The following is a 13,571-nucleotide window of genomic DNA, read 5'->3' as shown; positions in this document are numbered from 1 at the left end:
GCTCTGGATTCGCCACGGCCTGCCCGCATCGAGCTTTGGTCCTGACCTGTATCTATCCTGCCCTGGCTCTGCCTTCATTGTTCCGCTAAGTACAGACTGTTCATTAAAAACACCTCTGAACTGAAATCTGAGTTTCGTGTGGTTGTCTCTGTGTTCTGGGTCAAAACCGCAAGCACAGCAGCTATATTCGAAAAAAAGGCCTTATTCTGAATATCCAGCTGGAATATGCTGTTTACATTTCCTGAATCAGATCTTATAATACAATTTCAATATTGTATAGTCAGTGAATTGTTTGCTTTGTTAAAAATATCATAAAGGGATAACGTGTTTAACATTTGGTTAAAGTTATGTTACATATATGTATGAATGCTAGAACAAAGATCAAACTCTCAAATGAATCTCAACTTAATGATTTTGATTATTGTAGTTACAGTTTTACCAAACAAGCCTTCTTTATGAAAGTAAATAACCGGAAATAAGTCACATTTTGAAAAAACTTTCAAACCAAACCAAGTGAGAACACAGCTGAGATGGATGAACAGACGGATCTCCTGTTGTGTGTTACCTGTGTAAAATGGAAACATATGTGAAACCAGCTCAACATAAGTTCTTCCAAGGTCTTTAATTGCATAAACACAAATCTAGAGGATAGGAGTGCATAAAAGCTCACATCCATCACAAAGTCACACAACTACTGTAGGTGCACATTCCGCCTTTCCCTCCTTTTACATTTCATTCTTTGAATGAACAGCTTCTCTTTTGAATCAAATGCCACATGTATCATTCTTACTTTTTGTAGGGTTAATGGTTTGGGTCAATATTTGTGACTCAGGTTATCATCATTGTTCACTGTTAAATTCATCAATTGTTGACTTCACATGTTACTTCACACAGCTGAAAATAAAGAAAAGAACATAATTTTACAGTTTTCATGTTTGAAAAAAAAAACCTCTAGATTTAAAATGATGGTATAACTCTTTTCAGGTGGAATAGTTTTGACAAACACTTGAGTATTTCTTGGGATTGCAGCCCATAGATAACAGGGTTGAGGCTGCCGGGAACAATGTTAAAGAGAATGGCTGAAATCTTCCTGTACTCTGGGAGCTGGGGGAAGCGATGAAGGGCAATGAGGATCAGCCCACTGACAAGCATGATCAGATACAGGCACAGATGAGTGCTGCAGGTCTTCAAGGCTTTACTGTTCAAAGATTTGCTGTTACTAGTCAGACAGGCTGCTGTGATTTTAGAATATGTGAGAATTATACTGCAAATAGAGGACAAGAGCAGGACGACAGTGAAAGCAAGGCCATAGACGTTATTGATGAACACATCCTCACAGGAGAGTTTAAAGAGCGAGGGATTATCACAGTAAGGGTTTGTGATCAGAGTCCTGCATCGGTTCAGCCGTATAGTCAGACCGAGCAGAATGGCCACCAAAACAAAGGACACTCCCCAGGCAGAAACTGTCAGCTTGATCACCATTTTGCTGTTCATTATCGTAGCATATCGCAGGGGATTACAGATGGCCACATATCTGTCAAAGGCCATAATCATGAGCACTGTGTGTGAGTTGGTACCGAACATATGTGTGGTAAAAGCTTGCATCAGACACTCATAGTAGTGAATAAGGCGCTCAGAGGGGGGCACCAGGATGTCTGCGAGCAACCGTGGAACCAGGAGAGAGTTTCCCATGACATCATTTATCGACAGGTTACAGAAGAGGAGATACATCGGCTGATGGAGGCTTCTATCCGTCCATATCAAGATCACGATGCCCACGTTGGCAATTAAGATGAACACATAGGCCAAGAGCAGAAATAAGAAGACAGGGTACTTGTTAGTGTTGGTGACCATTAACCCCTCGAGCTGAAGAGTTAGGCTGTTGTATGTATAGTTTTCCATCTGAGCTATACAGAAATAAAATGAGAGAGAGAGAGAGTGAGAGAGAGAGGGAGAGAGAGAGAGGGAGACAGAGAGAGAGAGAGAGAGAGAGAGAGAGAGAGAGAGAGAGAGAGAGAGAGAGAGAGAGAGTGAGGGGGAAATAATGATATACTTTACATACTGCAATAAAACAAACTGGTAAAAATGTAAATTGTACAACAAAGTAAAACACACAACGCTATGAAGACAATATTCTTGAGCAATATGAAGCCGCTTTTTACCCTTTCAGTCACAACAGTAGATGTAAAAACGGACTCGAAGGCTTTACATGAGTGTAAATAGTTATCCCACAATAGAAAAACATGCTATTACATGTAAAAATGTACAAAGTAAGAATAAAACAGGTAGTAGCACTAAAAGTGTACTCAAAAGCAAAGCAAAGGTAGTGAAGATCAAACTCTTGTAAAATTGTAAATTACTGATGCAGAAATAATGGTAAAAGGAAAACATAACAGCAATATCAAGTTCCACAACACTTCAGCCCCGTACTGCTACAGAAATTACTTTTCTCTATCATTGTAACCTTTACATTTAGCTGTACTAGAATCCAGTTGGCACCAGTGAAACACCAAACAGGTGAAAAAAGAGATTACATATGTATATAACGTTCATACATTTGTTTGATCTCCCACCTTATTTAAATTAGTTTACCACCCAAAGCATTTCACGTGTGCCGTTAAAAGTGAACTCCTCAAACAAAATGTTCATTTACATGTAGATGCCTTGCAAACATAACATCTTGAAAAACAACTCTGATAATTCTGTCGATACGTGAAATGTGAAAAGTGCCTCATTTTAAACCCCCTTCCCTGTAACAATTTAAATCAGAAAACCAACAATACGAACCTCTCTGTCCAGCACAACAGTCTTCTGGCCTTCTCTACAGGCAGTCGTTAAGTTTTATAAGCATTATTTCATCTGGGAGAACCCTGATCATTACCTAAGAAGCATTACGTAATCGTCATGGGATTAATGAAAACTGTCAACAAGCTTGTTAGGTAGAATCTAATAGTATCTTATAATTTTAGATGTTGGAGCACATAGACCACATACACATAACTGACGATGTATCAGAGCCATAGGTACAAAAAAATAAAACCCAGAACACAACAATTTTATTTGACATTTTAGTTAACTATAAGCACTTGAATTGAACATCTATCTGAAGGCTAAACCGTCTCATTTGTAGAGGAGGCTCATGATCAGCCTGGGCTGCGTTTGTAGGCAACATGCTTTGGAGCAGGGGCGATTCTAGGATGAGACCTTTAGGGGGGGTCAACCCCTGATGAGAATGTGACACAGATACAGTGCCTTGCAAAAGTATTAACATGCATGCATGTTGGAGCTTCGCAGGGGGCGAGCCGACACACACACACACACAAACACTGGCGCACACACCAGACGCCAGCCACCACGTCACTTCTGTTTACTGATAGCTAGCTTTTAACTCAGGCTAATTCATTAGCTTGTAAGTGGTGATTTTTGGCAGCCAGCCTTCCAAAAGATAGAACAATGAAATGGTGACCGATCATTAACCATTGACCGACAAGCAGGAAACAGAGTCTCAGTTCACCTGTCCGGGAGGCTCTGACACATTTTCCGCACTCCGTATCCGCAGACAGCTGTAGGCTAATCTGTGCCATGAAATTACCAACTTCTTCTTTGGGGACTACCAATGTTAAACTTCACAACCACACTCCTGCTCTTCCTCTGACAGATTAGATAGGGACTCAGCCAAAGAGTCTGGCACGTTTCTGTTAACCCTTTCCTTGACAGGGTTACTACTGCTGTACACAGGGAACATACTACTACGACAGCTGTACACAGGGAACATACTACTACTACTGCTGTACACAGGCAACATACTACTACTACTGCTGTACACAGGCAACATACTACTAGTACTATTGTACACAGGGAACATACTACTACTACTGCTGTACACAGACAATATACTACTACTACTGCTGTACACAGGGAACATACTACTGCTGTACAAAGGGAACATACTACTGCTACAGCTTTACATAGGGAACATATTCCTACTACTACTGCTATACACAAGAAACATATTACTACTACTACTGCTATACACAGGGAACATACTACTACTACCGCTATACACAGGGAACATATTCCTACTACTACTGCTATACACAAGAAACATATTACTACTACTACTGCTATACACAGGGAACATACTACTACTACTGCTGTACACAGGGAACATACTACTGCTACTACTGCTATACACAAGGAACATACTACTACTACTGCTTTACATCTGGAACATTCTACTGCTGTACACAGGTAAAATACTACTGCTACTGCTACTGCTACGCAGGGAACATGCTACTACTACAACTGCTGTACACAAGGAACATACTACTACTAGTGCTGAACACAGGGAACATACTACTACTACTACTACTACTACTGCTGTACACAGGGAACATACTACTACTACTACTACTGCTATACACAGGGAACATACTACTACTACTGCTGGGTTACAGGTGCATAGCATCAGCAACAGACACACAGGATATTAAACATATTTCAAAGGTCATCTCCAGCAGATCCAGGGACACTGAAAGGTAAGTATACACTCGTTGATTCTTTAGCCCTTGTTTCTTTTTCAGGTGTTGTACGAGAAGTAGCAGGCGAACATCCACTCCCGGCAGAAGCTGGCAGAGCATCATGTAGGTCTCCTGCTTTCGTGCTGCATGAGTCGCCAGATAGATTAACAGCTAAGTGATCTTCACCCACTGGAGCATCAACCGGTTTGGATATGTTTCTCCCCTCGTTCTCTGAGAAAGTGGATTTAGGATTGATGTTTGATCTGTGTAAATCTTCAAGTTTCTTTGTCTGGCTGTTCTCTGAACTACTCGTATGGAATGTCATCCTCTGAGTTACACTGATCATTGACATCATAAGACTGTTCAACTGACTTACATGTTCGTGGTCTGCGTAATTTTGGCAAATCTGGCTTTTCAACACTCAGTGGGAGAAAACCACAGGGAAGTAGGAGGTCTCTGTGAAGAGTCCGCAAAGAGCCTTCTGTGCTCTCTGGTCTGAGGATGTAGACTGGAAGATCCCCAGCTTGCTTCACCACCACATAAACATCTGACTCCCACTTGTCGGCAAGATTATGTTTGCCGCGCAGGTGGAGAGCTCTCACCAACACTCTGTCGCCAGCCTCTAACTTAGAGGCATTGACGTGCTTGTCGAATCTTGCCTTGTTCTTTGCTGCTATCTTTGTGGCATTTTTCTCCAGAGTCCTGGAATGTGTTCATGAACCGTACAAACAGTTCCCTTCCCATCTTCAACGGTGGCAACTGCAGAGTCTAACATTTGCCGATAAGCTGTAGGGGATGCTTCAGGACCAAGATGTCTAACAACATCAGAAGCTGGGACAAGAAGACTCTCAAGAATTTTCCTTATTTTCTCAAGATCAGAAACAGAAACATCTTTCATCATCAAATAAACATGAGACCGCCAAGTGTCTTAATCAACCTCACTGTATGGTCTAGGGATTTTCCCAGAGAAAGCTCTCAACCTCAGAGTGGGATGAGAGTGTGATGGTTTGTCTTCGCTCCTCACAATGTGCTCCACCACTATCTTTTGCACCTCAGGTGGGTAGAGTTCACTGGGGCTCAGAGTCATGGGTGTCTTTGAGTTAAAGGAAGGAGCAGTTGTCCTCTGATTAACATCCAAGAGATCAAGCTCGATGAGAGAGGAAACATCAACCAGCCGTTGTGATGGAACGTCATGCTGGCTGGGCTCTGCAGCCTGCTCAACTTCCTGTAGGTGTTGGAGGGAAGTAGGATCCTGACTGGATCCAGCACCCTCAATAGACTCATCTATTTGGGACATTACCTCCTTTAACACCTCCTCAAAGTCCTTTCCACTGAGCTTGGCTATTTCTTTGAGCTTGTCAAAGTAAGTTTGTGTGACATTGCTGCCTACTTGTTGTGTGTAGACACTTGCAAGGGCTCGAACATAGTAGGTGATATCAGGACTGTCTGGAAATGGGTTAGTGTAAGGCAAAAGAGGTTCTAATGCTTGTACAGCAGAACCGTGGTTATACTCTACTATCAGGTTTGTATGAAACTCTGTAGTTGGGTCATGTATCTTTACAGTCCTACTGATTGAACCATTCTTTTTCAAAAAGTCAAAAATGTTTTCATCTTTCTCTGATCCTATCAACCCACTCACTAGGACTGCATTTGGAAATTTGATGCTCAATTTATCAATAATATCCATTTTCTAGTGGTGTGTCAAATTATAATGCAGTAAACAAAAGCAGTTTGTTCCGGGTAATTGTTAGGCAATGAACTAGGCTCCTGGCTGGCTCGCCAAATTTTATGTAACCCTTTAGAGGTGGGGAACAGAAATGTATAATAATTATTTATGGCCAGTGGGATCAGAGGTTCTATGTTCAACTACGGAGCCCAGGATTAACCAAACAATACACCAGGGATGACTCAAACACAGTTGTACTTTCTTTGAGAAACAAAAATGCTTCCCTTTTTAATACATGGATTGGAAGGATAAGCCAAAAAACAAAAATTGCACTCTTCAAATGACACGGTAAGTAGAAAAATAAAAAAATTTAAACAAAACTCATAGCTGTGATTTAAAGTTCAGAATCCCCCTCCCCCCGTTTTCAGTCACTTGAATTCAGTTTCAGTTTCAGTTCAGTTCGGTCCACTGTGGAAGTGGAGAGAGTTTGTCCTACCGCCAAGTTGGTGGTGGGTGTGTGTATGTAATGAAGTGTCGAAATCTGCGGGCGCCGTATCTCTAGTTCTCCTCTGGGCTGTGGCTCGCCATCAACGTCTCGATTCAGGCTCCAACATCCAGGTAGATCAAAGGTTCAAAGGGTCCAAAAAAAACAAACCTGACCGATGCGTTTTCTTCATGAGGGAGACGTCAGATCTCTCCGACTGCACTCTCACAGGTCCAGGGCTCCACACTGGATCATTTCAAAGAGTAATCTAATCAGTTTTAACAGCTTTTATTGCAATATCTTCACGAGGTAGGTATCGTTCTCGACGCGGGGTTTGCTCTCTGTTCTTCCAGCAGCTCAAGGGGAAGTGAACTCTGCTCCGTGCAGGTCAACAGTCCGAGATTCTTCCTGATTGGCTGACAGCACGTCTCCAACCCATCTCCTTCAAAATAAACTTCCTATTTATTTTCTCTTTATCTGAGTTGAATGATATGACAAATATCAGTTTTTAATCTTTAACATTAATAACGTACTTCATGAATTTACTTTTTAATATAAATGTAGCTCTTTTAATATAGATTTTTAACCTTGGTTACATATGGGTCAGCTGTTCTTTCCCATCCTGTTTTTGTTCTCTCCCCTTTTCCCTGTGTTTCTGTCTGTTTTGTTTTGTCTCCACCTAGAAGTTGCAAGAGATGTGACTACGAGGAAGTAGGTCAAGGGGCGTGGCCGTTCATTCCTGCACAGTTACCTGCACAGCTGCAGTGCATTCCATGATTCACCTCAGCAGTACATATACCCAGGCTGATCACCTCATCGGAGCTAGATCGTTACAACTAACCATGTGGTAACTTGACTCAGTGTCCTTAGCTTGTTACTAGTAATCTGTGTTCCTAGTGGTACTGTTAACATTTTGTTCCTGTGTCCAGATTCCACTCTGGACCTGCTGCTTTCTCTCCTGTGACCTGCTGTGCTGATTTCCCTGCTGTGTTGCCAGCTCCACACTGCTCTGTCCCCGTCTTCCACTATTGGATTCGTCCGTGAGTCAGAGTGGACTTTCCTCTGCCTGCCAACCTCGGATCTCAGTCCTGCTCTGGATTCGCCACGGCCTGCCCGCATCGAGCTTTGGTCCTGACCTGTATCTATCCTGCCCTGGCTCTGCCTTCATTGTTCCGCTAAGTACAGACTGTTCATTAAAAACACCTCTGAACTGAAATCTGAGTTTCGTGTGGTTGTCTCTGTGTTCTGGGTCAAAACCGCAAGCACAGCAGCTATATTCGAAAAAAAGGCCTTATTCTGAATATCCAGCTGGAATATGCTGTTTACATTTCCTGAATCAGATCTTATAATACAATTTCAATATTGTATAGTCAGTGAATTGTTTGCTTTGTTAAAAATATCATAAAGGGATAACGTGTTTAACATTTGGTTAAAGTTATGTTACATATATGTATGAATGCTAGAACAAAGATCAAACTCTCAAATGAATCTCAACTTAATGATTTTGATTATTGTAGTTACAGTTTTACCAAACAAGCCTTCTTTATGAAAGTAAATAACCGGAAATAAGTCACATTTTGAAAAAACTTTCAAACCAAACCAAGTGAGAACACAGCTGAGATGGATGAACAGACGGATCTCCTGTTGTGTGTTACCTGTGTAAAATGGAAACATATGTGAAACCAGCTCAACATAAGTTCTTCCAAGGTCTTTAATTGCATAAACACAAATCTAGAGGATAGGAGTGCATAAAAGCTCACATCCATCACAAAGTCACACAACTACTGTAGGTGCACATTCCGCCTTTCCCTCCTTTTACATTTCATTCTTTGAATGAACAGCTTCTCTTTTGAATCAAATGCCACATGTATCATTCTTACTTTTTGTAGGGTTAATGGTTTGGGTCAATATTTGTGACTCAGGTTATCATTGTTCACTGTTAAATTCATCAATTGTTGACTTCACATGTTACTTCACACAGCTGAAAATAAAGAAAAGAACATAATTTTACAGTTTTCATGTTTGAAAAAAAAAACCTCTAGATTTAAAATGATGGTATAACTCTTTTCAGGTGGAATAGTTTTGACAAACACTTGAGTATTTCTTGGGATTGCAGCCCATAGATAACAGGGTTGAGGCTGCCGGGAACAATGTTAAAGAGAATGGCTGAAATCTTCCTGTACTCTGGGAGCTGGGGGAAGCGATGAAGGGCAATGAGGATCAGCCCACTGACAAGCATGATCAGATACAGGCACAGATGAGTGCTGCAGGTCTTCAAGGCTTTACTGTTCAAAGATTTGCTGTTACTAGTCAGACAGGCTGCTGTGATTTTAGAATATGTGAGAATTATACTGCAAATAGAGGATGAGAGCAGGACGACAGTGAAAGCGAGGCCATAGACGTTGTTGATGAACACATCCTCACAGGAGAGTTTAAAGAGCGAGGGATTATCACAGTAAGGATTTGTGATCAGAGTCCTGCATCGGTTCAGCCGTATGGTCAGACCGAGCAGAATGGCCACCAAAACAAAGGACACTCCCCAGGCAGAAACTGTCAGCTTGATCACCATTTTGCCGTTCATTATCGTAGCATATCGCAGGGGATTACAGATAGCCACATATCTGTCAAAGGCCATAATCATGAGCACTGTGTGTGCGTTGGTGCCGAACATATGTGTGGTAAAAGCTTGCATCAGACACTCATAGTAGTGAATAACGCGCTCAGAGGGGGGCACCAGGATGTCTGCGAGCACCCGTGGAACCAGGAGAGAGTTTCCCATGACGTCATTTATTGACAGGTTACAGAAGAGGAGATACATCGGCTGATGGAGGCTTCTATCCGTCCATATCAAGATCACGATGCCCACGTTGGCAATTAAGATGAACACATAGGCCAAGAGCAGAAATAAGAAGACAGGGTACTTGTTAGTGTTGGTGACTATTAACCCCTCGAGCTGAAGAATGAGGCTGTTGTATGTATAGTTTTCCATCTGAGCTATACAGAAATAAAATGAGAGAGAGAGAGAGTGAGAGAGAGAGGGAGAGAGAGAGAGGGAGACAGAGGGAGAGAGAGAGAGAGAGAGAGAGAGAGTGAGGGGGAAATAATGATATACTTTACATACTGCAATAAAACAAACTGGTAAAAATGTAAATTCTACAACAAAAGTAAAACACACACCGCTATGAAGACAATACTCTTGAGCAATATGAAGCCGCTTTTTACCCTTTCAGTCACAACAGTAGATGTAAAAAAGGACTCAAAGGCTTTACATGAGTGGAAATAGTAATCCCACAATAGAAAAACATGCAAACAAAACAGGTAGTAGCACTAAAAGTGTACTCAAAAGCAAAGCAAAAGTAGTGAAGATCAAACTCTTGTAAAATTGTAAATTACTGATGCAGAAATAATGGTAAAAGGAAAACACAACAGCAATATCAAGTTCCACAACACTTTAGCCCCGTACTGATACAGAAATTACTTTTCTCAATCATTGTAAACTTTACATTTAGCTGCACTAGAATCCAGTTGGCACCAGTGAAACACCAAACAGGTGAAAAAAGAGATTACATATGTATATAACGTTCATACATTTGTTTGATCTCCCACCTTCTTATTTAAATTAGTTTACCACCCAAAGCATTTCACGTGTGCCGTTAAAAGTGAACTCCTCAAACAAAATGTTCATTTACATGTAGATGCCTTGCAAACATAACATCTTAAAAACCAACTCTGATAATTCTGTCGCTACGTGAAATGTGAAAAGTGCCTCATTTTAAACCCCCTTCCCTGTAACAATTTAAGAAAACCAACAATACGAACCTTTCTGTCTTTCTGTCTTCTGGCCTTCTCTACAGGCAGTCTTTAAGTTTTATAAGCATTATTTCATCTGGGAAAACCCTGATCATTACCTAAGAAGCATTACGTAATCTTCATGGGATTAATGAAAACTGTCAACAAGCTTGTTAGGTAGAAGTTCATTATAAACTTATTGTGTTTCCCATCTTATAATTTTAGATGTTGATCACATAGACCACATACACATCTGTGACGACGTATCAGAGCCATAGGTACAAAAAAATAAAACCCAGAACACACTAATTTTATTTTACATTTTAGTTAAATATAAGCACTTGAATTGAACATTTATCTGAAGGCTCAACTGTCTCATTGGTAGAAGAGACTCATAATCAGCTTGGCCTGTGTTTGTAGGCAACACCCTTTGGAGGATGCAGCCCCTAACCCGTGTTTACCACCAGGCGCGGAAGTGACGCGTTCCAGCTGTGCCACCGTTTTGTTGGGGTCAGCCCTCTGTTCCCACATTTCTAAGATTTTTTTTTTCACTGAAAATTAGGCCATATGTTCCCACAACCCTATGTTCCCACATTTCTAGAACGTTTTAAAAATTAGGTCTTTTTTTCCTACATTTACCTTCAAATTAAGCCCTATGTATTGTTACAAATTTATGAAAAAGGAGATGTGGGAACATTGGGCCTAATTTTGGAATAAAATCTTAGAAATGTGGGAACTGTGGGAACATAGGGCCTAATTTTGAAAAAGATCCTCGAAATGTGGGAACATAGGGCTGTGGGAACATAGGCACACTCTCGTTTTGTTCAGTCATCCGCCACTTGGCATACCACACCGGGAGCATCTTACCTGCCTGACTCGCAGGTAAATCATCTCCACAAGTTCTTAATCCCCTACTGGCCCTGTACATTTGTTGTAGTTTGATATGCACTCAGAACAGGAAGTTGGCTAGACTGGGTAAACCCAGCCCGATCTGCCGGCGATTTGATTTCGCCCTGCAGCTCATGCTGGAAACCTGTACATTATTCTATCCTGCTTCCGTTACAAATTTGCGGGAACCAATCACAAACTGGCTTATCCACCTGGTGCACTATTGGCGGGTTTAACACGATGACGACAGAGAAGCGTCCAAGCAGCGTTTTGTTTACATTCAACATGGCGGCAACCCATTGATGCCGCTGTCGCTGCTACGTCACCCGGATCGTTGGTCTGATCTGATTGGTTGAAGGACTATCCAATTGCGTACAGAGTCATTTGAACAATGCCCGTTGATCACGCCTCTTGTGCAGCAGAAAATACAGAGCAGACTTCCCAGACTAATGTTCAATCTTAAAAGATTGAGCTTGGTCTGGTGAAAGCCAGACTAGAAGTCGGCCATTTTAATTTTAGTATGCTGCCACATTTTTGTGGTACTCAAATCCCATCTGTTGCAATCCTTCTTTTGGTTATGCCTTTGAATTCATCGTCTGTAAGCACAGACCATAGAACAATATCTGGACATAATTTGTGCAATGATATTTCTGTAAGTTATTAAATTGTAAGATAAACCACATGTACGTTAGCAATCATCAGCTTAACCACATGCCATGTATACAGTATACTTAAATCACTATACAACTGATGCACAGTAGCTATATGCATCTTGCTTAATGTATATTTTTGTTTGTGCTTTAGAGTTTCACTCCTAGTCATACTGTATACTTGGACGCTATATTGTGACTCCCATATTCATTTGAATGGAGTTTGGCTTACTGCTGAATTGTGTACACACACACACACACACACACACACACATACACATAGGGCCTAATTTTGGAAACAAAATCTTAGAAATGTGCGAACATAGGGCTGTGGGAACATAGGCACGCTCCCATGCCGAGTGTTGGATGACAAAACAAAACTTCCGCGCCTGGTGGTAAACACGAGTCAGGGGTGTTCAATACAAGTGCTTATAGTTAACTAAAAAGTAAAATAAAATTGGTGTGTGCTGGGTTTTATTTTTTGTACCTATGGCTCTGATACGTTGTCACAGATGTGTATGTGGTCTATATGCTCCAACATCTAAAATTATAAGATGGCAAAACACAATAAGTTCATAATGAACTTCTACCTAACAAGCTTGTTGACAGTTTTCATTAAACCCATGAAGATTACGTATTGCTTCTTAGGTAATGATCAGTGTTTTCCCAGATGAAATAATGCTTATAAAACTTAAAGACTGCCTGTAGAGAAGGCCAGAAGACTGTTGTGCTGGACAGAGAGGTTCGTATTGTTGGTTTTCTGATTTAAATTGTTACAGGGAAGGGGGTTTAAAATGAGGAACTTTTCACATTTTACGTATCGACAGAATTATCAGAGTTGGTTTTTAAGATGTTATGTTTGCAAGGCATCTACATGTAAATGAACATTTTGTTTGAGGAGTTCACTTTTAATGGCACACGTGAAATGCTTTGGGTGGTAAACTAATTTAAATAAGGTGGGAGATCAAACAAATGTATGAACGTTATATACATATGTAATCTCATTTTTCACCTGTTTGGTGTTTCACTGGTGCCAACTGAATTCTAGTGCAGCTAAATGTAAAGGTTACAATGATAGAGAAAAGTAATTTCTGTAGCAGTACGGGGCTAAAGTGTTGTGGAACTTGATATTGCTGTTGTGTTTTCCTTTTACCATTATTTCTGCATCAGTAATTTACAATTTTACAAGAGTTTGATCTTCACTACTTTTGCTTTGCTTTTGAGTACACTTGTAGTGCTACTACCTGTTTTATTCTTACTTTGAACATTTTTACATGTAATAGCGTGTTTTTCTATTGTGGGATTACTACCACTGATGTAAAGCCTTCGAGTCCGTTTTTACATCTACTGTTGTGACTGAAAGGGTAAAGAGCGCCTTCATATTGCTCCAGAATATTGTCTTCATAGCGGTGTGTGTTTTTCTTTTGTTGTAGAATTTACATTTTTACCAGTTTGTTTTATTGCAGTATGTAAAGTTTATCATTATTTCCCTCCCTCTCTCTCTCTCTCTCTCTCTCTCTCTCTCTCTCTCTCTCTCTCTCTCTCTCTCTCTCTGATTTTATTTCTGTATAGCT

General features: G+C 40.8%; 2 protein-coding genes across 2 annotated transcripts; both read right to left on the bottom strand.

Annotated features, from left to right (window-relative positions):
* Positions 1-923: 923 nt before the first annotated feature.
* LOC116060399 (olfactory receptor 4E1-like) lies at positions 924-1,905 on the bottom strand. The gene has a single exon (XM_031313932.2). The coding sequence runs from the start codon at positions 1,900-1,902 to the stop codon at positions 958-960; it is 945 nt and encodes a 314-aa protein (XP_031169792.1). The 5' UTR covers positions 1,903-1,905; the 3' UTR covers positions 924-957.
* A 6,709-nt stretch (positions 1,906-8,614) lies between these two features.
* LOC118492970 (putative olfactory receptor 52L2) lies at positions 8,615-9,659 on the bottom strand. Its single transcript, XM_035990841.1, has one exon. The coding sequence runs from the start codon at positions 9,657-9,659 to the stop codon at positions 8,715-8,717; it is 945 nt and encodes a 314-aa protein (XP_035846734.1). The 3' UTR covers positions 8,615-8,714.
* Positions 9,660-13,571: the final 3,912 nt, after the last annotated feature.

This window comes from Sander lucioperca, chromosome 13, assembly GCF_008315115.2.
Source record: "Sander lucioperca isolate FBNREF2018 chromosome 13, SLUC_FBN_1.2, whole genome shotgun sequence".
In the NCBI taxonomy this organism is placed as follows: domain Eukaryota; kingdom Metazoa; phylum Chordata; class Actinopteri; order Perciformes; family Percidae; genus Sander; species Sander lucioperca.
This window is presented reverse-complemented; position numbering and strand designations above follow the sequence as displayed.